The 26,063-nt window shown below is 43.4% G+C and overlaps 1 protein-coding gene across 1 annotated transcript in view; it reads left to right on the top strand.

The window, feature by feature from the left end:
* Positions 1-12,535: 12,535 nt before the first annotated feature.
* Lgr4 (leucine rich repeat containing G protein-coupled receptor 4) overlaps positions 12,536-26,063 on the top strand; it is a 101,897-nt gene continuing 88,369 nt past the window's right edge. Inside the window, 1 exon segment of the mRNA XM_085696747.2 lies at positions 12,536-13,213. Coding sequence (XP_085552873.2) covers positions 13,029-13,213 — 185 coding nt within the window. The 5' untranslated portion in view covers positions 12,536-13,028.

Raw genomic sequence — 26,063 nt, 5'->3', positions numbered from 1 at the left:
GACTCTCCATCACCTCTTCTCCCATCTCCCATCCTGATGGCACTGGAGGCTTCAGTGTGTCATATAGTATACCCCTTTGTCCCATCAGCTCGATTGACAACTGTACATTGCAATGAGTCCTGCCTCTGTGGTCTGGTTCAAGGCCTGTGGGCTTTGGCACACCATCCTCACTGGATGTTTGCTGGAGTTCTGGGGTATCCTGTGTCTTGGAGATCTTGCTGGTATCATTTCACAGGACCGGTTCCTTCAGGAGCTCCAGAAAGACCTAGATACCCTGGGCGATAAGGTAGGCCAAGCCAAGGCCCAGATGTGGGCCTGGGTGTTAGCCAGGTCAGTCAGATGGAGCCACTGGGGCCACCTGCCTCGGTGGTGGAGTCAGCTCCCCTACATGCATGTTCTCAGCGTAGGTTCATCCTTGCCTGTGGTGAGGGGTGGGGGCCTCTCTTGCTGTACTGGTCAGTGAGAAGGTAAGACTAGCTTCCCCAGGGCAGTGAAGGGCAGGACTGGCTCAGTGTAGCCCTCTGATTTCCACTTGCATTATTCCTAAGGCCTCCTGAGGTGTCACAGAATTCTGGCCACAGAAATTATCACAGACCACAGCTGTAGCTGGATCACAGACCCAGATATGACCCTTGGCAGCAGCCTAGGACAGGCCACCATCCCGGCTCTGGGAAGAGGGAATGGCCACTCAGGTGGGAATGGTTCCAGCAGTCGTGTGATAGCAAGATACCACCAAGGACAGGTTGCGACTTCAACCCTATGCCTCTATGTGACCATTCGTGGCAGTGCAGGACCCATACTTCAGATCAGCCCCCCCCCCCCAGCCGCGGTAGGACTATGGACGCCAACATGGTCCTTAGCAGCAACTGGGTCTGGACATCACCACTGCCTTTAGCGGCAGGATGGCCCTGAGACACTAGCTTGACCTTGATCTTGCATGTCTTCATGGCCTTCCATGGTAGCAGGAGCATCAGATATCAGCACAGATCCTGGCTATAGTGGGGCCACGAACCCTGACATGACCCTCAGCTACAGCTCTGGCCCAACTATCACCATATCATTGAGTAGCCGCGTAGGCCACTCAGCTATGGATGCATCCTGGTCCTCGGTCACCAACCCAGATGCAGGTTGCTGGTTTGACTCTAGACTTCTTCATGGTGCTCGGTGGCAACCGGAGTGTTAATCTGGACCCTGGGCCACGGACCCAGATATGACCGTCGGAGGCAGCCTAAGCCAGGATGACACCCAGGGTAGCCAGGACAGCCTTATCTGTATGGCCCCTGTTGTGGCATGGTCCCCCTGACTCCACCCAAGCCGCAGGCCAGATCCAGGGCCTCTGTAGGAGCCTTAGTGGTAACTTGTGCCACAGAGTTCATCGCAGACTCCAGCTGCAACGGAGCCCCCACCCCTTTTTTTTTTTGGTGTTTTGAGATAAGATGTTTCTGTGTAGCCCTGGCTGTCCTGGAACTAGACCAGGCTGGCCTCCAACTCAGAGATACACCTGCTTCTGACTCCCGAGTGCTGGGAATAAAGGCGTGCACCACCACTTGTCCCGCGCTACCGCCCGCAAGAACGACGCGGGACACTTAGGATTCTTCTGCAGTAAAGCTTTATGCGTCTTGAGAGGGAGAGCATAAGCTTACATGGCGGAGACCCAGAATGAGGGGAACCCAGCCCTTATAAAGGAAACAGTCCTCGCTTCTGACGTGTCACTCTTGGATTGGTCCGCTGCCCATTATCCCAGATGATGCCTCGGGAGTAGGCAGGGACGCAGCGGTAGAGAGTTAACAAGCACATGCGCTGGGATTAAAGGCGTGTGCTACATCACCTTGAACTCAGAGATCTGCCTGTCTCTGCTTCCCAGGCATTGGGACCAAAGGCGTGTACTACCACGCCTTGAGGTCACAGAGGTCAATCTGCCTCTGCCGCCCAGGCATCAGGACTAAAGGCGTGTACCGCCACACCTTGAGGTCACAGAGGTCAATCTCTACCTTTGTTCCTAGAAGCAATGGAGAATGTGGTCCGGCCCTCCACAACCACTGACCTACTAAAAAGGGTGTTTTATCTGGAGTTGTCTAACCAGGCAAGGAGAGTAAGTGATTGATGATATATGAAATGGACTGGCTCCAAGAATGGCCTTCAGCCAGCCTGCCAGTGCTTCACCACCAGCCTGCACACCCTGCACAAGATGCATGTGCAGGTGGCATTTTCCGATAGCAGCCACCCCAGGCATTGCCCCACACCAGCCAGGAGAGCCAGAGGACCAAATTTAATCATGTGTAGTTTAAAAGATATTTGAAACTTGTTAATAATCTTATATTATCATTTATTCTATGCTATTTTAAGTCCTGTCTCCAAATTCGACACAGTTTCTCCTGCATAATAACAACACTTTATGGAGACTAAAACACAGGAGGAAAGGGTGAGTATGCTAAAACAACTTACATAAAACCAGGACTGTACCACAGGCTTCAGGACCCCTGATGTGGGAGCATTTCCATTCCAAAGCCCCACATGCAGACAAGGAGAGTCAGGGCATAGACACTGTCCACTGTGGTCAGGGCAGCGAATAGTCATTATCTTGCAGCTTTAACTACTAGACTTGATATTTTCGTAATTCTCTTAATTGATTGTCGCTTAACATGCTTTTGTATGCATGTGTGTCTAGTGTCTATAGATGTACACAGTCATACATTTTAGTATACACATTTAGCATATAATTTCAGATGATGTTTGGCACCTGTACTTTTACAACTCAGTAGTCATTTTGTACAGGCCATGAGGTTACATCAGCTAAAAAATATTTGGAGTTCATTTTGGATAAAAGGTGACATGAATTCCGTTGTTCAGAATACCCCTGAGTCATTCATGCAAGAAAAAGAGACCCTTTGAAGCTTATAGTGGTTTATTTTGGGGTTGTTTTCCAATACAATCTTTAGTACAAGTTTGCCTAGACATCATATTTTCATTGTTTGATCTCGGCTCACCAGAAGAGATAGATACCTTTGAGGGATAGCCTTCTAAACATTACATAATCTCCCATAAATTGGCTTCCAAAGACAAGAAGAGTTCAAATGAAGGAGCTGCACCTTCCAGACGTGGGCTGGGGACCCAATTGGTGCCTGTGAGCCACAATTAACTCAACACTTATTTTATCTAGTAATAATGATGCTGGTCTGAGAGGACTTCTAGGTAAGATGACCAGTAAAGGAGAAGAACCAAAGGAGGAAAAAAGGCTCTCCATCCATGCATGGTGAGCCACAGCCCACATCTACAAACTAACACTTGGAAAGTGAAGGCAGGAGGATGTGGAGTTCAAGGTTTCCAGGTATAGTGGTCCATGCCTTGAATTTTAACACTCAGGAGGCAGAAGCAGATGGATCTCTGAGTCTGACGCCAGCCTGGTCTTCATAGCAAGTTCCAGGCCAGTCAGAGCTACATGGAGAGACCCTGTCTTACGGGGAAAAAAAGAAAGAAAAAACTTCAAGGTCGTTCTACACTATGTAGTGAATTTAAGGCCAAGCTGGTGGCCAAGCTGGTCTCTGCATGAACCTGGGGTGGGGGTGGTGACTATTCCAGAGAGAGATCTAGTTCCAAAAATTCACCAAGACAGAAAAGCATGGACCACTCACAGAAATCCAAGGTGAAGACAGCTCTCACTGTGGCTCCCAGAGGTTAGGGTGGAGGGGAAGGTTGGTAAAGGTTAGTCAAGTGGTCCTGGTAAAAAGAGACTGAAAGTCTTTCCTTTGGGACAAGTTCACAGCCCTCACAAACCTCAAACACAGTGCGGGTTTTTATGAGACAATGGTTCATTCCTCAGATGGAGCACCCGTGTCACTCTATATGTGGGCAAGGGTCTGGCACTACCTTGAGAGAATTTATTCTTTAGTAATAAATATTAATTATCTTTAGCTGAGCTACTGTGGTCACCTGAAGAGGAAATAAACACAGGGCAGGGAGCTTGAACTTAATTCAACGCATTCCCAGGGTGACAGACAGCACTGGAAGGCAGTTGCAGACAGCAAGGTGGCCAGATAGTAACAAGTAGAAAAATGGAGGCAGCAGGACACCCAGCTCAGGCCGAGAAGCGCACAGGGAGAGGCGGTCCCACCCTCAGCTGCCAGGAGCAGATCTCATCAGCCCAAACTCACCTAGGAGTTTGGTAGCTCCACGTCAGAGCTCAGCTGGCCAATCAACCGCCGGAGCTATCCTACCCACAATCCACTTCTGTAAAGCCTGAAAACTTGGACACCTCGGTGGTTTATTGGACAGCTACGGCTGCATCCCTCCAACAGGGAGATTAATACTTGGGATGCCTTCAGAATATGCAGATAGGTCCTCTGTACAGGTCTCAGTGATGTGCTTGCTGCTTACACTCCCAAAACATGTGGGAGGTACCCTCTAGCTAAGACGTCAACCACCTCAAGCTGGAGGGACAAGAGAGGGTGAGTTCTCAAGAGACATAAGTTTGAGTTCGAAAAAGTAGGCAGCTCAAAAAAAAAAAAAAATCCTGAAACAAAACTGGAAAAGCTATCTAATCCAAAAGGTGTACAAATCATATTTACCGAAACAAGAAGTTACAAAAAAGCCAATAGTCTGTGGTGATTTGAATGAGAAATATTCCCAACAAGCTCATGTAGTTGGACACTGGACCCCCAGTTGGTGGTGCTGTTATGGACTTTTCAGACTTGGAGCCTGGCAGGGGGAAGTACATACATGGGATTAGACTTTAAGAGTTTATAGCCTCAACGCACTTTTAGTTTGCCCTTTCTGTTTCTTACACGTGGATAAGCTAGCTCATTAGCTTTCTGCTCTCATGCCTCCCCCACCGGTCTAGAATCTCCGCATGGAACCAGAGGCCAAAGAATCTTTCTCCCTTAAGTTTCCTTTGGCCATGCTATTTTATTACAGCTACCAAAGCTCACTAATACATGGCCCCAAAAACTAAATTCTTCAACTACTGACTTCACAAATGTTACAATAGATAAATATTGGATAAATATTCCAACCTTACTAATAAAAATGATCAAAAAAGTAAGAAATAATCAGATGCATTTAGTGCAGGCACTGGACAACAAAGTCAACAACATTAAAGAGAAAGTCAGAAAACTGAATGAGAAAATCCAGTAATTTAGATGAAAAAGTAAGAAATGTGGGAAGAAGAATTCATCAAGGAAATTGAGAATCGCTTTGTGATGTAGTAGTTAACTGTCAAAAACATGAAGCGGGAAAATAATAAGGGTCACTCACATTACAAAATCAGCAAGGTCCCCAATAAATAACTCAAGAGTACACCTCAAGGTCTAAAACAAACAAGAAAAAACCAAACTTCAAAGCAGCAAGCAACACGAAAAAATAAAAATTAAGGTAGAAATTAGTGAAATGGAGACTAAAAGAACAATACATATAGCCCATCAAACAAAATGTTGGTTCCTTGGAAAGATAAACAATACTGGCATCCCCCTGCAAATCAAAACAACAGAGAGAAAGAAGAACCCAAATGAATATAATCAGAGATGAAAAACGGGTATCACAGACTCCAATGAAGTCCTCATGACAGTTAAAAATACTTAGAAAGCACATATTCTAAAACACTAGAAGATTTAGAAGAGATGGATAAATATCAAGGCACATGATCAGCGAAATCAAATCAAAAGTGTACAATCAATTTAAATAGACCCATAGCAAAGCAAAAATATCAAAGCACTTATAAAAATCATACCCAGAAATTAAAGTCCAGAACTGAGTGAATTTACCAATAAATTCTCCCAAACCTTGAAGGAAGAGTTAATACTGTATTCCTCAAACTGTTCCACAAAATAGAAAAGGAAGAGATACTACCATATTCATTCTACAAAGCCAGTATTATCCTGACACCAAACCCAGGTAAGGAGATAACAAAAGTCAACCAACCTTCTTATTGAATACAGACACAAGCTTTCAAGATAAAATTCTTACAAACATGAACACATGATCATACACCATGCCCAAGATGGTTTAATCTCAGGTTTGCAAGGTTAGTTCACCATTTCTAAGCCGATAAATATAATTCCTAAAGGTACCAATCACCTTACTATCTCAATAGGTGGAGAAAAGATCTTTAACAAAATTTATTTGATTGTGATAAAATCCCTAAAGAAGCTAGGAATATAAGGGACATGTGTCAACTTAATAAAGGGTCTGTACAACAAACCTGTCTCTCTACCAAATAGAGATGAACTGAAGTTTTATCTAATTTTCTTTAAGATTGTGAATGAGGCAAAGGTTCCCATTCTCACTGTTCTTCTGCAATTTAGCATAAGAATACAAATAGTGCTTGAGGTATTAACTAGAGCTTTAAGACAAGAGAATGGAAAAAAAGGGATAAAACAAATTTCAAAAGAAAGACACAAATTATCTCTGTTTGCACACAATATGATCTTATAATTACAAAGCTCTAGCAGCTTGACAAGACAGTTTTCAAATCTGACAAACACTCTCAGCAAAGGAAAAGGACACAGTCGGTACACAGAAACCAGGAGCCTTTGAAAAAATAACGAATAACAATAATGAATTTGTCAAGAAAGAAATCAGAAAAATTAAAACAATAACTTTAAGAAAAGCAAAATATCTAGAAATACACGTAACCAAAAATGTGGAAGAAATCTACTGTAGAAAATCTAAGATAGGAAAGAAAGGAATGAAGAGGTCATTTTAAAATGAGACCTCCCATGATCATGGGTGGCAGAATCTGTATGGTAAAAATGATTAATACTGGAAGGGGTGCAGGAAAGCAATGCAATCCCCATCAAAAAAAAAATTACAATTACATTCTTTGTTTGTTTTGGTTTTTTAAGACAGGTTTTCATTGTGTAGCCCTGGCTGTCGTGGAACTCACTCTGTAGACCAAGCCTGCCTCGAACTCCCAGAGATCCACTTGCCTCTGCCTCCCGAGTGAAGAAGATTAACGGTGTGCACCACCACCGCCCTGGGAGTTGTGTGGAATGTGAAAGCTTCTGCACAGTAAAACAAACAGTCTCTAAAGCGAGGAGACTGCCTATAGAGTGAGGGTATCTCTGCCAGCCACACATCCTACAGGAATTAGCAGCTAGACCGCATAAAAGATTGTGACAATAAAACTACCAGAAGAAATGACCATCCAATCAACAAATGGGCCGATGAATGGAACAGATAGTTCTCAAAAGAAAAATACAAATGCCCAATAAATATCTGAAAGTGTTCAACGTTCTTACCCGTCATAAAATTACAAGTTAAAACCGTTCCAAACTGTCATCTCACCCCAGTCTGTGTAGCTATCCACAAACAACCATAAATGCTGATGGAGATGTAGAGAAAGAGGTATCCTTATATAATGATAGTGGGAATGTGAACTGGTGCAGCCACCGTGGAAGTTAGTGTGAGGGCATCTCAAAAAAACTGAAGACAGAGGCTGGCAAGATAGCTAAACAGAAAAAGCTGCATGCCATGCAAGGCTGGGAACTTGAATCAGATCCTTGGAAACCATGAAATCTGGATGGAAAGAACTGACTCAACAAACTGGTCCTTTGAGCTACACATGCACCACAAGGTATTCTGCCCGCAAACACCCCCATCACGAATACACACACACACAAATGATAATAATTAATTGATGAAATTTTAAAAATGACAATAGAACTGTTTGCTATGTGTCCTATAGCACTCTTGGAGACATCCCTGAAGGAGTCAGTGAGCACACCCCAGAGATCTTTGCACATCATGCCTATGGCCTCATGATTCACATTAGCAAAAAAATGAAACCAGACTATGTGTCCATCAACAGATGAATGGACAGAAACTATGTGGCTCATATGCATATTTATTTGGTTCTAGAGGAAAATGAAACCATGGCATTTGCAGGAAAATGAATGGAACTGGAAATCATTGTTAAGCAAAAGAAGCCAGGCTCAGAAAGACAAATTCCCCAGTTTCCTCTCATATGTAAACTACAGATTTAAAGTATGTCTGTGTGTGTGTGAGGGAGGCTGAAAGTAGGAAGGGGATTGTAGGAAGGAAGCAAGAGATCTGAAGAGAGAGTAAATGACACAGGGAAGGGGAAAAGGAGATAAACGAAATATGTGTGATGAGCTGGGTAATCAGAAGGGGAGCTTCTGAGGGAGAAAGGGTAGCAGAGGAAGGCAGCAGGAAGAGACGAGCAAGGACAAGGAAGGAGTAAGACGAACAAGAACAAATCCAGTGATGGATATGCATGAAAACGTCGTAATAAAACCCACTGCTTTTGTATACTGAAAAGGAAAAATAGTTGGGTGTGGTGACACACGACTGTAATCCAAGCCCTTGGGAGGCAGGGCTGGGCAATCTTTGTGATTCTGAGACCAAACTGGTCTATATAAGTGAGCTAGCTCCAGGACAGCCAGGACTTCAACCCTGTCTCACTGTGTGTGCGTGTGTGTGTGTGTGTGTGTGTGTGTGTGTGTGTACATATGTATGTGTATATATATATATGTATATATATGTGTGTGTATAGATATATGCACAAAGAAATCTTACTGAAATAAACACACCCATAAATGCTTGCTTACTATTATATGTGATTGCTTTTGAGTTGCAATACTGACATGAAGAATTGTGACAGAGATACCTTTAAACATACACAAAAAAAAATACTTAGTAGTCTTTATGAGGACGTTTACTGATGTTTACTATAAACACCAAACTGAGTTAAATTCTCAGTCCCTGAGGAAAATTCTTTCAGTGGAACATAATACGACAATGAAAATTAATTAAGAATAGCTATTAACTTCAGGAATCTGGAGAAAACTCATAAGTTGAATGCAAAACAGAACTAGCGGCAGAAAGTATTGAGTGATATTTCTCAAGGCAATACTGTACATTGTTTAGGGATACAATGAAGCCCGTGTAGCTAGGCATGGGAATTAACTATGACATTTAGAAAAATGCTTACTTTGCAGGGAGAAGAGAAGAAAAGAATGGCTGGGTGGAAAGACAAAGAGAATTCCAACCTTGTTTGTAACATTTCATCTCACAAGCAGCTTGCTGCAAATTCCCATTTGCTGTCAAGACAGAGATATTTCATTTAAAAAAAAAATGAAATTCTGGATAGGTGAGGATTTTTAACCTGTTAATCATTTCAGCACTGACTGAGATCCCCGACTGTTCTAGGTTGACTTTTTGTTTTGCTTTGTTTTTCCTTCATTGAGTACGTTGGACCCTATCATGTACAGCATCTAGGTATATGGTCCAGATCCTTTTTATAAGAGTGTCAGGGTAATGGAGTGATGTGCTCAAAGTCCAGCTTATCTACCAGTCCATCCTGTGCCCTTGGCACTGGGTAAGTATCACCAGATGGACTGCCCCTTCACCCCCAGAACCCCACAAGTGCAGCGACCAGGTCAAACATTTTTTTTTCTTTCCTGTTAAGACCGTTTCCTTGTGTAGCCCAAGCTGGGTCTGGCTTTATGATTCTCCAGCTTCAGCTCCTCTGGGTGTCTAATTACAGTGTTTACTACCACAGCCACTTCCCAGGCTGCAGTCCCTACCTCACCTGTGGGTGCTACAAATGTAGCCATCTGTGGCCACAAGAAAAGACCCCGTCTTCAGCAGAGACTGCTGAGGGGACTCTTTTGCTTGCACCAAACGTGTACTTGGGTTACCAATATCTTCCTGGTGCCTGTAGCTCAGGTAAACGTTGACCATTCTTCTCTAGTTATTTGGGACAGTGCACTGACATTTGTGTCTCTTTAGTTCATTCTGCTCTTATGCTCTAGTAGGACAACTTGTCTATGTGGTGAGAGTGAAAAGATCGATTTATTCTTAGCAAGGCTCACATAATGTAATAACAATAGGGAGAGGAATTTTTAAAGATTTGTTTATTTTATCTATGAGCGCTCTATCTGCATGTACACCTTTATGCCAGAAGAGGGCATCAGATCCCACTGTGGACCGTTTGCGTCACCATGTGAATGCTGGGAATTGAACTCAGGACCTCTGAAAGAGCAGCCAGTGCTCTTAACTGCTGAGCCATCTCTGCAGTCTGTGGGATATGAACCTTTTGATAGATTTTTTTTTCCACTTTACTGCCAAAGACCTTTGTGATCGTTGTCTTTTTGGCTAAGCTGCAAACATGAATCTTTTTTTTACAATTTATTTTCCTCACTTTATAAACATTAAAAATTTATTCCTTAATAAAATCTCTACCTCTCCCTTTTCGAAAATCTGAATCTCTATTTCACCTAAGTTGCCAACCATAGCAAACAAAGTTCTTGAAAATGGTCATGAACCACCCGTGTCTTTTTCATTTTGTGACCTTTCGAATGCCAGTCTAGCCCCTGTCCAGGCACATGAAGTTATTCTGTGCATGTGCTTCTGGTGACTACTGAGATTGGAAAACACTTTATTTTTATTTGATGTGTATGTGTTTTGCCTGCATGTATACTATGTACCACATACACGTGCATGCTGATGTTCATGCACACGTGTGTTCCACATACACACGCATGCCTGGTGCTCATGGAGCCCAGGAGAGTGTCAGATTCCCTGGACATTGAGACACTGGCAGTTGTGAACCACCATTTGGGTTCTGGGAACAGAACTTCTGTCCTCTGCAAAAACAAGTGCTCTTAGTACTGGCCATCTCTGCAGCCACTGGGAAAAACCTCTTCAGAGAATGAGACAGACAGACAGATAGACAGACAGACAGACAGACAGACAGAGCGACAGAGGCAGAGCATGGAAATGAGTCTGCAATACTATTATTATATAATCATGCTATGTAATATAATACATGTTATATGTTATAAATATAATATAATAATTATATTAATAATGATATTATTAGACTTTTATTCCACCATCCATGAGGCTGAGGCAGAGGGATGGTGAATTGAGGTCCATTTGGGTTACATAGCAAGACACCGTCCACATAAATACTCCTTAGAAATGAAAGCAAGCATGAAATCCATAGTTATTTTAATACAGCAGAAAGTGTACTTTAAGAGGAGAAATTGTGTCACCTTTTAGCTTTTTTTTTTAAAGAAAGACTTCAAAGTACCAATTAAAACTAACTACATTTTTTTTCTTTTTTACTTTGTTCACTCATGAAAGCTGCTGGAAATAACTGAAAGGAAAAAACAGAAACAAAAACCAAGCTGGAGGAGGTTTCTGAAAACCAGACCAGGCAGGATTCAGGAGCTGGGAGCTGATCTGCGATGATCTTAGGCCAAGGGCATTTCATGATACCCGAGAGGTTTTGATGCCCTTGTCCATAAAACCAAGAGACCACTCGTCTTTTTTTTTTTTTAAGTTCTTTTTCAATCCTGTAGTGAGAAAATAATCATTCTTAAAACTTATTTGTGTTTACTGATTCACTAGCATAAGTTTATAGTATTTGGATCCAACCTGGCTTTATTACTATTATTATTATTTACCCTAAGTTCTTGAATCCAAAGATGGTGGAATTGTTTTCATTTAAGATATAGTCTAGGCCTTCATTAATTTATTTATTTTTTCTTTTTTATTTGCCTGAGGTGTCTAGTTAACTCTATGCCATACAGGTATTTCGATACTCTCCTTGCTATAACTTTGCAAGTTAATTAAAAGCGTCTACAACATAGAGTAGAAGAACCCAAAGGCATAGCAGGAAGGGAGAAAGGACACACTGTCACAGCTACATTTTTCGTATAATGATTATGGGGATATTAGGCCATAAGGGAAATAAAAGCCCAGAAAAAGGAAGAAGTGCTGATAGTAAGCACACAAGTTGTCTTTAGGGTCTTGAGGACAGTCAATTGACACTTGAACGTTCTGTCTTCAAAATCCTTGTGTTTTAGTGTTGTAAAGGGAGGAAGAAGTCTGATTTGTGTCATGGATGATTAACCGCTAATTTAGCTCCCAAGTGTGAATAAAAACGGGTACTAAGATCTCAGAGGCGAAGTGAGATCCGGGAGGGGATACACTGTTTAATTTAGTGCACCGCTGAAACTCAGAAATTTGGGTCAGAGAGAAAGAAATGTTTCCCCCTCCTTTCCGAAATCTCGCTCGCTCTTTTCTTTCCCCTGTTTGCAAAGCTCTCAATGCCCTTGCTCTTAGGAGCAGCGGAGAGTCATTTGAAACGGCTGAAAGCTGGAGGCAGCGTTTTACTTTTCAGGTCATCCAATTTAGGAGATCCAATTTCTGCAGAGGGAAGAAAAAGACTGGGTGGGGGAGGGAACCAGCCGACTCCTCGTCTTCCGAGACGTCTACCTTCAATCCAAAACCTGAAACGCAGACACAGCCTAGTCAGGGCTTTTCACTGGAACCACCACCACCACCGCCACCACCGCCACCACCACCGCCACCACCACCGCCAGCAGCAGCACCAACACTACCTTGTCACTCACCCCAGAGAAACACGCCCCTCTACTCTTGACCAATAGTGACTCCCCTGTCTGCATAGTAATGAGCTCGAGACCTCCCCTGACCAATGGCGCTCCGGGAGCAGGGTTAGTTTTGCATGTACCTAAGTGATTTGCATAACCCGGCGGCCGGGGGCTCCGGAGGCGAGTGTGCAACCCTAGAAGGGAAAAGGACGCACAGAGCGGGAGCCGCGGCGGGGAGATCGCGGACAGCCGGGGTGTTTGTGAGAGCCGAGGCGGGGGTTGGGGCGCCGGGCCGGCATGGCTGGAGGCTGCGCTCCGCAACCTTGAGGAGCCGTGCGTCTAGAGGAGGCCCGGGACAGGAGGCGGCGGCGGCGATGGCAGCGCGCGGCCCCGGCAGCTGCTCTGGGCCGGGCCGGCTGGCCTGAGCCACCGAGCCGCGGGGCTGCCCGTGCGCGTCCATGGAGCAGCGGGAAGGGAGCAACTGCGGAGCGCCGCGTCCTTGCGCTGCGGCGGCGGACTGCTGAAGGGAGCGAGCGCACGCGGACCGCCAAGGGACGGTGCCCGGGCCCTGAGCCCGGCAGGCCGGCTGCCCCGGGGGACGGCGGAGGGCAGCCGAGGCGAGCCGAGCTAGAGGCGCCGCGGGAGAGGCGGGCGCGGGCGGCGGCCGCAGCAATGCCGGGCCCGCTGAGGCTGCTCTGCTTCCTCGCCCTCGGGCTGCTCGGCTCGGCCGGGCCCAGCGGCGCGGCGCCGCCTCTCTGCGCTGCGCCCTGCAGCTGCGACGGCGACCGTCGGGTGGACTGCTCCGGGAAGGGGCTGACGGCCGTGCCGGAGGGGCTCAGCGCCTTCACCCAAGCGCTGTGAGTGCGGGCGACCGGGCTACGGGCTGGGGCACTCGGGGAGGCGTAGCGGGGCGGAGTCAGGGCTAGACCCCAGCCTCCCAACCCCCAGCGCTCTAGGGTCCAGGGTGCACCAATCACCTGTGGATGTGTGTGGGGGCATTGGCACCCTTTCCCGAACGGTGGCCTTTCCAGACTTGGCCAGTCCGGATCTGAGCCTCGAGGAGCTTTCTCTTTCCCAGACTTTTTGGGCGCAATCACACCCCCACCCCCATCTCAAAAATGTATCTAGGGCCAAGAAGGAGGGAGGACGCTGGAAACGCTTGTCCTTGGCAGCCTTTCACGCGACCTCTTCCCCCATGCGGCCCCCAGTTCGGCTGGCAAAACTTTGGCCATGGATGAGGGCGCCTAGAACTTGGCCTGCCTTTGCCAGCGAGGCACGTTCCATGGGGAAGCACCTGGATCCCCCCAGGGTTCCCACAGGCGTAGAGAAGAAACACCTGTACCTTAGAAGGTGAATCGCTTTCCAGTTTGGCTCTATCCTGCCTGTGCAGTGTGGCACCCTAGCCCAGATCCACTCGGAACTCATTACTACACGCCGGGCACAAGGGAGGAGGGGAGATTCAGCTTTTTCTCGGCGGGAATACTCTAACTGCATAAAGCGTTTTAAAGAAGGAATGCTGACCTAAGCTAGAGAATGTTGGGAGAGGTGGGCCACCCGTTTCTGCCTGTGTCTTCACCAGTAGAACCTTTCATCGAACTGCCTGAGGTCAGGAAGAGTCACACAAATGGTTCTGACCCCCAGGTTCTTCAGAGACCCAGAGCGCTTTCAACATCTCAGAAAAGAGGAGGAATCTGAACTCGGTGTCGGAGGTGGTGTTGGCAAATGCCAGCGATAGAAAAAGAATGGGGTCACTGAGCGAAGGGTAGCCTGTATGCCCCTTCCATCCTCCCCTTGTCGTGTTGTGTGGCCTATTGCACGATTAAATCAGGAGCAGGGAAAGAACTGTTGGAAAGGAAGGGGCCAAGAGGCCCTCGGGCAAAGGAAACTTCCTTTTTACCTACGAGCTACCAAAAAAGACCTCTTAGACACAACTTTAAAGGAATAACCGATCTTGTGAGGGGAAAACTCCCTTTCAGGCAAGCCGGGACACTGCTGTATTTCCAGGTGGGTGGTGACAAGGTATTCGCTGGCCCTGTAGGTTGGGGATAATGAGAATTGAGGCCTGTGGCTTTGCAACTGGCGGAGTATTCACCCTGGTCTTTGTTTTTGTCTCAGACTCAGGTGTTACTTATGCCTTTTATTTCAAAATTATATTTAACTTTTCACCAAAAGAGTTAAGTTTGAAGCCTGCAGCGTTTTCACGCACAGGGGTAAGGTTTGAACAGGGTTGGGAAGTGAGAAAAAGACTTTTTGGTAGAGAAGGTAGGTTTTTACTTTCTCAAACACTTTTGAAAGGTTAACAGAATTCAGGCAGAAAGAGAGGTGAGACTTTACCTGAACCATTTAGAAAGCTTTATATATAATAACATTTGCTAAAAACTAGGATGTCATTGTTTAACTGATTTGTAAAGACCTTGTTTAGCACATTCCCCAAACGTTAAATCCCCAAGATTTGTCCTATAAGAGAAAAGGACCTGTTTTACCACAGTACCTAAAACCAGAGAGTAATGTCATGTTCTCTGGGAACATGCTCTTCTAGAGAGCGTCCTACAACCTGAAGATTTCACTGGAGACAAGGAAACACCTTATCTTCAATGTGAGCCCTAGGGAGTAACTGTGCATAGCTTGTGGTGTGGACAGATAACATTGTTTCTGAACAGCAGCAGTGGTCAAATGTGGTCAATCGGTAGAGTGATCACACGCGCTGAGAACTCATTTCCCCCAGCCTTCTGCTTTCACCCTCAGAAGTATCAAATATATATATATATATATATATATATACACACACACACACATACACACACACACACACACATATAACTGCTCTATCTTAAAGGGTTTTGAAGGGCAGTATATTTGCTTTTAACACATGAGGAAACCAGCTGCCTCTGCAGAGTTAGGGGTTGATGCCTAAGCTTTGCACTCTGTTGGCTTTCACAGAATAATTTAGGATAGTCCAGGGCTTCCGTTCTGAGGCGCCATTGCCGCTTCCATGAACAGTGTACACTAAGAGACTAGGTCTACAGTCTCTGTGCCATTGTTTACATATTCCTAATTTCTGGATCTTGTCATTTGTGAAATTACAAACACAAAAACAGAAGCCTTAAGATGGCGACTGTAGTTGTCAAAGTTTTTCTTTATTCCCCAATGACTTGTCAAGTGACACCTATCCCTGAGGTGGGCTCACAGCTCACCTTGGAGACCACAGGATCATCAGAGAAATGGGGGTTTTATTTGGCTCAGTCCACAGAGTCCGGTGCACAGGAGGAACTTAAAAATTCTGGAGTGAATAAATGAGCACATAGGGCCACATTAAAGCGCTTCCAATCCAGACACCAATCCCGTGGGAGTTTGACAAACTTGAACTTCTCTACATTTAGCCTTTCATCCAAAATTGAGAAGGCCCCAGAGATTACATACTTGCTGTAACTACTTTAGGTTGGTTTAAACTTGTTCAGTCAAACTATCTATTTCCTGCTGAAGGCTACCTTATAAGACTTGGGGGACAGAACCAGATGAAATCCCCAGTATCCTTGATGGGGCTCCTGCATTGATACCGATTCTAGTGATTGGATTTCTGAACAACTATTTTAAGTCCTATACCACAATGTATGTGGGCCTATTGCAGTTAAATAATCTTACTAATACTCAAATTTCATTATTTTATGAAAGGGTTCAAGGTTATCCCTCCGACGAGAGTGGTGAGAAACTCAGTCTTAGTCACCCATGTTCCAGGCTTGGAGGAGAGGGATGAAGTGGCATTGATGGTGTGGAGGGGAGCTTTCCATGTGCGTTTTCTGGTTCCTGTGTTTCTGCAGTGAAGTTTGAAAACTGTAGATTTGGGACACAAATTTTTATATCGAAATTATTCCTGGCACTTAAGTTTACGCCAATCAAGTCTGTGTTTTTGGCTTCCTGGAAGAGAGTGGATCCGAGCCTTTGATCACCACTTAGCTCACCACTGAGTAATTGTGTGGCCTTGGGCAAGTCATTCCACAGTCATTTTGAGTGTGTGACAATTTTCTTATCTGAAAAAAATAAAGTAACTGCATTCCCTAGATTACCTAGATCTAAGCGACTCGCTCTCTGTCCAACGCTGTCGATTTTATGGAATTCTTACTCGACTTGAGGACGGTGCAGTGGCAATAATGTTAGGATGACCTCCTGAGAAGATCTCAGGAGCAGAGGAACATTCTTCCAGTTGACGCTGCAGAAGCCTTTTGATTACCCCTCACGTGGAGGAGTTCTTCTCTGTGTTTAGAAGTGTGTGTGAGGAAACTTTCCATGGAGACTTGTGGCAGAATTCCTCAAGCAGTAGCCAGGGTGCTCTGCTAGGCTAGAATAGCCCTGATTGTTTCCTTTGTGTATGGCTTAACACTTGGAAACGAAAATCCCTCTGTTCCACTAATTTGGATACTGTACAGAAGGTTGCTCAATGTCCTCCCTTCCATGTAATTAGTCATAGCTCAAACCTTCACAGCGAGCCTAGTCTGTACCTTTATCGAGCCATTCTTATGGAACTGATGGTTACCTGAGGGCTTTGAAGTACTTTTTAAAGAGACATTTGCTTTTTCTTCTCCTTCTATTATATCATCTCAGATTTTTCTCCACGATGTGTGTTCTTCAGTATACCACACAGCTTTCTTTACAGATAGCAGTTGGAAGTATTTTCTTTTTCTAACTTCCAGTATCTACTGTGTCCTCCATCACGGGCCAAATCAGTAATCAGTATCTGAGGTTAATACTCTATTAGTAGTAAAATTTGATATCTTTTTAGATTTCCTAATTCTCTGCACGTTTCACTGTTAGAGATGTGTTATTCTTATGCGCAAAGCAAGGCCAATACAGGAACCTCTTTCAGTTTGGATCCTTTGTTTTTACAAACTAGTGAACTACACCGGAGGAAAGAGCATTCTGTGAGAAACACGAGGAGCTGGGTTCCAGATCTATCAATAATTCACTGGTGTGACCTTGAGTGAGTCATGTGCCTGCTACCCCTTGAGGGCCCTAATTTCTACAGTCTGGACAAACAGAGACAGCAACAACTCTTACTGACAAGAGTTTTCTTTCTATTTATTGTAAATAATTTTCAGTGAACTGGGGGGCTTTAGGGCCTCGCATATGCTAGGTACGCACTCTGCCACAAAGCAATACCCATTAGCTCCGAATTTTAATTTTTATACATTTCTCAAGCCAGTCACCTACCCAGTAGATTCAGCTGGAGTCCTTCCATGGAACAGGGCATCCGTGTCTTCCCGAGCAGGGATGTGTTAGCTGTTGCCTGGACAGTGCTGAGAATTTATACCAGGGATTTACTTTTTCTGTCCTTCCTAAGACTTGCTGTAACCAATATGAGTTCACAGTTTCCAGCTTAGCTGGCGGCTGTGCCGGTTTTGGTGTCACAAGTATTTACTGTCCAAGTACTTGGCTCTTAGCTTTGGGATTGTAACGTAACGTTTGACAGCTTAATCTCCCAGGAAAGATCAAAGATCTGTCTTAGTAGGTGGATCCAGGCAAGTTTAGGCATTTTCTTGGCCTCTGCCTTTGTCAGTCCGTCTCTCAGATTTGTGTTTTAGTTGTCTTTCTAATGGTAGAAAGTACTGACAGCCTGCCAGTTTGGATTTTAGCTTCTGGTCTCCTTGATTGAGCTTATTCTATTCTCTCTCTCTCTCTCTCTCTCTCTCTCTCTCTCTCTCTCTCTCTCTCTGTGTGTGTGTGTGTGTGTGTAGAACATAAAATGGTAAGGATCATTTGGTGAATCCTAGAATCTGAGGCCAGCTCTTACTTTTGTCTCCGTCAGTATGTAGTGCAGTTATTGAAAAGCCATTGGTTCCTGTACCTGGGAACCATTCATGTCAACAAAAATACTGTATTGTGTTGTAACTATAATAGCTTATAAGTTAAATCCCACCAAATATGCCTTCAACTTTGAAAAACTTGAATAAGCCAACATCTGTATTCATGGTGGACATCATTGCTCTTTCCTTCAGTAAAAGTAGGTGTTAAAAGATTTAGGTTTAGAAGTATATTATCTAGGCTGTTCCGCAGAGCAGCCCGTGTTTGGCAGTATCAAAGTTTGCTTTCAATAAATAGAAAAGAAAGTTTTGTTTTTTGGTTCGTTTGGTTATTTGTTATTATTATTATTATTATTATTATTATTATTATTTGCTTTTTATTTTTTGGCTACCTCTGCTTATTGAAGTATAGTTTTTGTAATAGCTTGACTGAAGGTGATAAAATGCTCCAATTTTAAATACTGCCAGAGAAGAAGAAAAGTCTAGGGCATGCAATCAATCAGTACTCTTACACAATGGCTAATTTGTCTGCCTTCTTGACATTTCTTTTGTATCTTTAAGCACCTGATGGTCAGACTGCATGTCAGCTATCAGTCTATTGTTTGAAAGTGAGCGGGTTCCTAAACTGAGTTTAAAACCAGTCTTCGAGGGAAAGAGACCGTCATTTTATAGTTTGTAGATGTTTAGTGGTGTTTCAACTTCCTAAAGACTGTAGCAAGATCAAATACCTCTTTTAAGTAGTACTGTATACTTGTGTGCAGTATGCACTGTGTTCATTCAGAGACAAACGTTACTAAGCTTTTTATTTACTCTTTTATTTTGCAAGATTCTGAAAGTTCTGAGGTATCGTATGTCATGGTTTGGCAATTAAACTTTCCAATGTTTGAATTGTTTGTTTGTAAAACATGTCTTTACATTAAAGATTTTTTAGTTGTCATTAAGGCACAACCGCTAGGTCCTCCTAAACCACCGTATTTGGGATCAAGTACTTTATTTGTTTGTTTGCTCATTTGCTGTTATTTTGCCTCTTTAGGTGCAAGTGGTTTAAGGTTTGGGAAGTGCTCTTTTACCAGTCTGGGCCCAAGAAACGAATGTTTAAATATGTTAAGTATATGCGTACATGCATTTCTTAACTTTTTGTTTTGAAAGGTCTTCTGGGCAAACCAAACACTGAATCATGCGCCTATGGTAGCCTAGTGTCCCATACAATATGAAACTATCTCCTAAGGGAATGCTGGCCAAAGATATTTTAAGAGGCAGCTGTGTGTATGGTTAGCTTCTGAGCTAGTGTTGTGTCTGCTAATAATGAGACATGTGGAAGATGCAAATTTAATAGATGGCAAGATACTCAGTGACTCTCCATCCTTCATATGAAATTCGTATTTACATATTCTGAATCAAGATAATCAAAGGGCTGTGGTGTGAGTTCTCGTAGCTGGTTTTTTTTCCCCTAATTTGTTTGTTTCTTTATTTTTTGAGACAAAGTTAAGATCTTACAATGGCTGAAGTCCATCTTGAACTCTTGAACGTGTGATCCTCTTCCCCCGGTGGAGTGATTTTGTTTTATATTAGAAGAATAAAGTATGTTTTTTGTTTTTGTTTTGTTTTGTTTTTAATATTGGCCATTGAAAGAATGAAATCTCATTATGCTCTGACTACAAAGTATTTTTGACACATTACTTAAATCATAATGTTGAATCCTTAGAAAAGTTGTCAGGTATATTCACACCCCTGTGTTTTCAAAGCTCTATCTTGGGACATTTTCCTTCTCCAGAAAATGGACTGAAGTTTGGCAAACATTTGGCTCCTTTACTTTGGAGTGATTCTAGGCATGGTTAAGGGATGTGTCTAGAACTGATTTAAGTCTAACTTTTCCAATCTTCCTGTACATTAGAGTTCATAGTATAGTGATCGACACAGACCACAGAATAATTTAGTACAAGTGATGACATCTAGACTTCCCCCAAGTAGCTAGATTAGAGTTGTTTCTAAGCTAAAGGGGATGAATTTCAACATCCTCGCTCTCTTCAGGGTTTTGGTTTCGAAGGAGCCGAGTGGGGTTTCTGCTTCAACGTTGGCAGTCTCTTCCGTGAAACTCGAAGGGTTGGTCCATGGCACTGATGAACTTCTGGGTTTTTGCTGGTTCTCCTAGGGGTACTCTGTGTGAGCAAAAGCTTTGGAATAAAGTATATACCTCATGAAGGCTTGGCCCACCACCGACTTTTAGGAGCATTCAAGCACATAGGTACTCTTAGCTTCTAGACTGACACCCTCCCCATGTGTGCAGGAGAGTTTTCCACAGAACGAAAGGGTAGCATCTCCGGAACCAGGTATACCTCGGCAAGCAAGCATCTCCTAGGGTGTCAGCATCTATTCCGTAGCTGGGGGAGGGGAAGAAATAAGTAGTGCCAGCTCTGGACTTGAGGTTATTGTCCTGTGCTCTTCAGCATTTTGTTTGACTTGCTGGTTGCATTTAGTATTTGTGTTTTCTAAGTGTCACAATTGTTCTTTGGCTCCTCATTGAGCTCTCCTTACCTCCTATAGTGGAAATGGTCTCAGACTTCTTGGTACAATGTAGGTTAGATTCACAGAAAACAGACCTTAAATGAATTCAGTATATTTAACATATTTTGGTACCATGGTTTTTGGTTTTTGGTTTTGTTTCTTTTGTTGTTGTTGTTTTCAAGACAGGGTTTCTCTGTAGATTTTGGAGCCTGTCCTGGAACTAGGTCCTGTAGACCAGGCTGGCCTCAGACTCACAGAGATCCTCCTGCCTCTGCTTCCTTAATGCTGGGATTAAAGGCATGTGCCACCATCATCTGCCTTTTTGTCACTGTAGGGGTTCCAGTCGTCTTTGCTAGACATGCTGTCATGAACAGACTTTCCGAAATGGTTTTCGTGTTTTAAGTTTTTGGGTCGCAAAGGAATCAAGAGGTCAAGCAAATCAGTTCATCATTTGGGACTTCAGACTTCCCATCTGGAAAAAGAGGGGGTTTGCCTTACTTCCAGTCTTTACTTGGTCTTTACTTTATCTTGGTCTCTTTGACACAGAGTGAGGACCCCATGTATTGTCATTTCTTTGGGGGAGTTAATGGGTAGCTGCATATGTGTACCATTGGTTTGTGATTTAAGATTCTGTATCCTTCTCCTTTGGCTCTTGGGGTGTGTATCAGTCTGAGAGCTGGTTCTAGATTTCATACGTGAGCCACTGGGCTGGTGGAAAAGTCTGTTAACTACCACGTTTCTAACAATATCCTAGTGAAGAAACCTTGGTAGGTGTGCTTTATAATGATGCTGCTGTCTTACAGGTAAGGCTGCTCACCTTCTAACAGAAAGGTCTGTTATGGTCAGGAGATGGCGTCTCTTGGAGGAGGGAACCCAGAGGAAATAGGGCTTTTTAACCTTGATCTCTGGGACTTGATGCTGCTTTCCTGACACAGGTGATCAAATAACAGGGTGCTGTCTCAATAGAGAAACAAAGTATCTTTCTGTAAACAGCACACGACCTTGCTCAATATAGCCAGACTTTGCAACACTGAGGATTTTCACTGAGCAAACTCAGCTATAGTCTCTCAGATTCATTTGGTCTCTTAATGTTTCAGATGGCTAAGAGTAACTCAGAATTCACATTTTAGCCACAGTCTTATTCCTTCCCATCAGCTGTGTTTCTAGAAATATTCAGATGCTAGAACTTTTTCTTAGAAGTATTTTGAAATGGTCTTTTTTTTTAACTGGTTACTGGCTATATACATATATATATATGCATACATATATATGTATATATACACACATACATATATATGTATGTAGATAAAGGTACACTTATTCTCTTAAGTAATTTTAGAAATGACATTCTTTTTAAAGATATGTCATTTCTAAAATGCTGTATAGTCTTTTCACTCATTTTTGGCACTGGGATTTAAACTGTGTGTGCGCTCAGCACATGCTTGGCTGCTAGATTGTGTCCTTGTCCCTGGCATTATTGTTTGCCTTTGATTTTTTTTTTTTTTAGAAAATTTAAAAACTTTGACGTTTTGATTAAGTTCTGCTTTGAAATGACTCGTAAGCCACAACAGCAGCTAACGGCGGCTGCAGTGGCCACGACCTGTTTCAACTGGCTGAGTGGTTCAAGTACAGTTTGCGTTTTCTACCCTGGGTTGCTTTCTTAAAAAAAAGGTTTGAGATGTTTTTGCTATTGCCATCTTGACATTTGCCTGGTTACACATGAATAGCCCAATCCAATCCCTCAGCAGGGAGACTAGTATGGTCTGGCTTTCAATGGGCTTGCCACTGACAAAGAAAACATATGGAATATTTCATTCCTGCCCTTTACAAACAATCTGGGCTTGTGAGGGCATGCAGCATAGCGCTTCCATCTTCATGATAGGTACATTTCGTACTAATAATGGGCTCTGCTACCAGTAAGCAAGCCATGCTTGCAAAACCCGGATACGTGTGTGAAAAGGAAATTCCACGTCTTGACCAAGTCAGTTGCTAATATCGATTTGACTGTAGTTGTATTGTCTGCTTTCATGGATGCCGGCTTAATCATCCACTTCACGAAAGGGAGTGAAATGTTCACATGCACACACACACACACACACACACGCACACACACACACACACACACACACACACACACACACAGCATTTAGGTGCTGTCTTTCCAGATTTGATGTGATGTGTAAAGGGAATGGGATGCTTAATTCCCCACAGAACATGCCTGGAGGGCTAACTGTGTGTATGTTTATCTTCTTGTCAGTCCAAAGAAAGAGATCAATTGATCATCCTTGTGCTAGCCAAACACTGCTGCATGGGCCATTAAGGGTTTTCTTCTTCACAGTACCAGCCTTCTGCTAGCGTTAAGGGCTTTGTTTCGTGCACTCTGGATCTACGGTGTAAAGAGGATCATTGACTGGCTAAACAGGAGCTAAGAATATGGAAAAGAAAGGGTGGGCTAATTTCTGGATTTACTAGGCTTTACTTTGTGTCCGGAACTTTGCCCTTAGTACCCCCTCTGCTTGAAATGGTACTCAGTAATAGGACGATAAATAAATAAATAATGAAAGAAAGCCCAAGATATCCCCCAATGGGATGATTCATCACTTTGCTGGAGGAAACAATGATGCCCATGTCATCAGCTCTTTTCCAACCCCTAAGATACCCCAGCCTGAATTTCTAGCTCCTTTGTTTCTCCTGCATGAGGACTGGCTTTGACAAATGGTCATGGATTTATCTAAGGGATGTCATCTCATGCTGATTGTTTAATGCCACATAAAAACCAAATATTTAAATTTATCTATACATCTTATCTAGTAGTTATTTCTCATGGCTCCTGGCATCATAACTGAGCGTAAGCTGCCTGACAATTTAGCTCATAGAAGTTAATGTCTTTCACACTTTCTTATGTAAGAGTTATCTCTTGTGTAGTTTTTAACCCAAGTTCTTACACACACTCAGCAGTGCACTTTACCACTAAGGCAGTCCTATCCTTTTGTAGTTCTTTTTTTTTATTTTTTGAGACAGCGTTTCTCTTTGTAACAGCCTTGGCTGTCCTAGAACTCATTCTGTAACCCAGGGTGGCTTCGAACTCACAGAAATCTTCCTGCTTCTGCCTTCCAACTGCTGGGATTAAAGGCGTGCGCCACCACCTGGCCCCTTTATAGTTCTTGGTAAGCTTTTCTCTAACTTTTTTGACCTTGGAGGGCTAAATTTAAATTAAGATACATATTTATTCATTTTATGTGTATGCGTGTTTTGCCTGAATGTTTATATGTGCACAGCGTGCCTGCCTGCCTGTTACTCGGGGAAGCTCAGAAGAGGGTGTTGGGTCTTCTGACCATGTTACTGCAGATGCTTGTGAGTCACCGTGGAGATGCTGGGAACTGAACCCAAGTCTCTGCAAGTGCTCTGAACTGCTGAGCCATTTCTCTAGCTTTGAGTACTTAAATTTTTAAAACTTTGTTTTCTGCTCTTCACAAATGAATCTACTCATTTTCCCTTTTTAGTGTATAATTATGAATTTATAATAAGGAGAAAACTCATCTGTGTGTAAAATTGACCCTCATTTTTTAGTGCCCAAGTTGTTATTTAGGACACACTTTTTTTTTTTTTGTAAAGATTTATTTATTATGTATACAACATTCTGCCTCCATGTATGTCAGCACGCCAGAAGAGGGTGCCAGATCTCTTTACAAGTGGTTGTGAGCCACCATGTGGTTGCTGGGAATTGAACTCAGGACCTCTGGAAGAGCAGTCAGTGCTCTTAACCACTGAGCCATCTCTCCAGCTCCAGGACACACATTTTTGAGATAGAATCTTGATATATAGCTCTGGTTAGCTTGGAACTCATTATGTAGCCCAGGCTGGCCTTGAATTGTAAAAAAAAAAATCCTCCAGCCTCAGCCTCCTAAATGTGAAGATCCCAAGCATGACTGAGCCCCACCCCAGCAGTACATAGATCTCAAGTCGAGGGTAAGTTAAGTATAGATTTATAGGAACATGTTAGTCTCAATTTGAATGTCTCCAAACTATAGCAAGGCTGCTTTTTATTATTATTATTATTTATTTAAGCCTAGTTAGGGGCTGGAGAGATGGCTCAGTGGTTAAGAGCACTGCTTGTTCTTCCAGAGGTCCTGAGTTTAATTCCCAGCAACCACATGGTGGCTCACAACCATCTGTAGTAAGATCTGACCCGTCTCCTGCCCTGTAGGTGTACATGCAGACTGAACACTGTATGCATAATAAATAAATCTTTAAAAAAAAAGCCTAGATCGTTTAGTACCCAGCATTAACTGAACCTGTTAAAAATTGGTTTTGTTTAGAAGTCTGTAGTTCTAAAAGAACATTTTGTAGCATCCCTTTCCTCCATGGCATTTACCCTGATACCCCGAAGATACCTGCAGAAGCAACATATTTATTGTAAAACATTTCACCAAAAGTAAAGTCTTTGGATTGTTTGGTTATATGTGTTTGAAAAACATGATTTTTTTTAAAAAATAGAAATTTGATGAGGAATTTCTGGATCTGTCTTCTATGTTAGACATATTAAGTGTGCTAGTTATAATTTCTATAATTATTTAGGTCCATCTCTGGGTTCCCAATTTATGGCTAAGCAAAGTGAGATTTTCAAGGACTCAGTAACTTTCTCAAACACGCACACTTAGTGGGTGGTGGTTTGTCTGGAAACTCAGGTGTTTTGTACTTCAGTTTGCTCATCTGTGTTGTTTGCTTGAGTATTTGAAAGTTTATCATAAGAGAAAAGAGCGGGGGAAAAAAGATCAGGGCTGCCAGGTGGTGGTGGCGCACCTCTGTAATCCCAGCACTCGGGAGGCAGAGGCAGGCGGACACCTTACATAGAGCCTCAGCTCCATCCATTGAACTACATGGTGGAAGGAGAGAGCCCAGTCCTTCCTGCAAGTTATCCCTGGGTGTTCACACGTGAGCTATGGCACATGGCGTGTGCACGCACACAAGCATGTGTGTGTGTGCACGCACACACACACACACACACACACACAAGAAAAGTGAAAAAAATGGTGGAAAGTTATAGATTATTAGAAGAAAAGAGAAACTCAGGACTGAAAATACAGCGTCCTCTAAAGCACATGTATAGCCACACATTTCTGTTCGTGCAAGACTGATCTGATTGGAGCAGCTAATGTTAAAGTCTGTGCACTCTGGGTGTAAAACAAAGTTTTTTTATTGATAGCAGACTTTTTAGGGGGAAAGTGTTAGTCTCCCTCACCCCCCCCCCCCCCACTATAACTCCTTCTTGTCATTGGTCTGCAGAGGGAAAAGGTGAATACAATCAAGGTCCAATGTGTATGAAAATGTCACAATGAAATCTGTTACTTTGTACAGGGGTATAGTCTAATAAAAGAAACAAAATGTGAAAGAATGAAGGACTTTG

This window comes from Myodes glareolus, chromosome 10 (assembly GCF_982192425.1).
Source record: "Myodes glareolus chromosome 10, mMyoGla1.1, whole genome shotgun sequence".
Lineage (NCBI taxonomy): Eukaryota > Metazoa > Chordata > Mammalia > Rodentia > Cricetidae > Myodes > Myodes glareolus.
The sequence above is the reverse complement of the archived record's forward strand: the minus strand, read 5'-3'. Positions and strand labels throughout refer to the sequence as shown.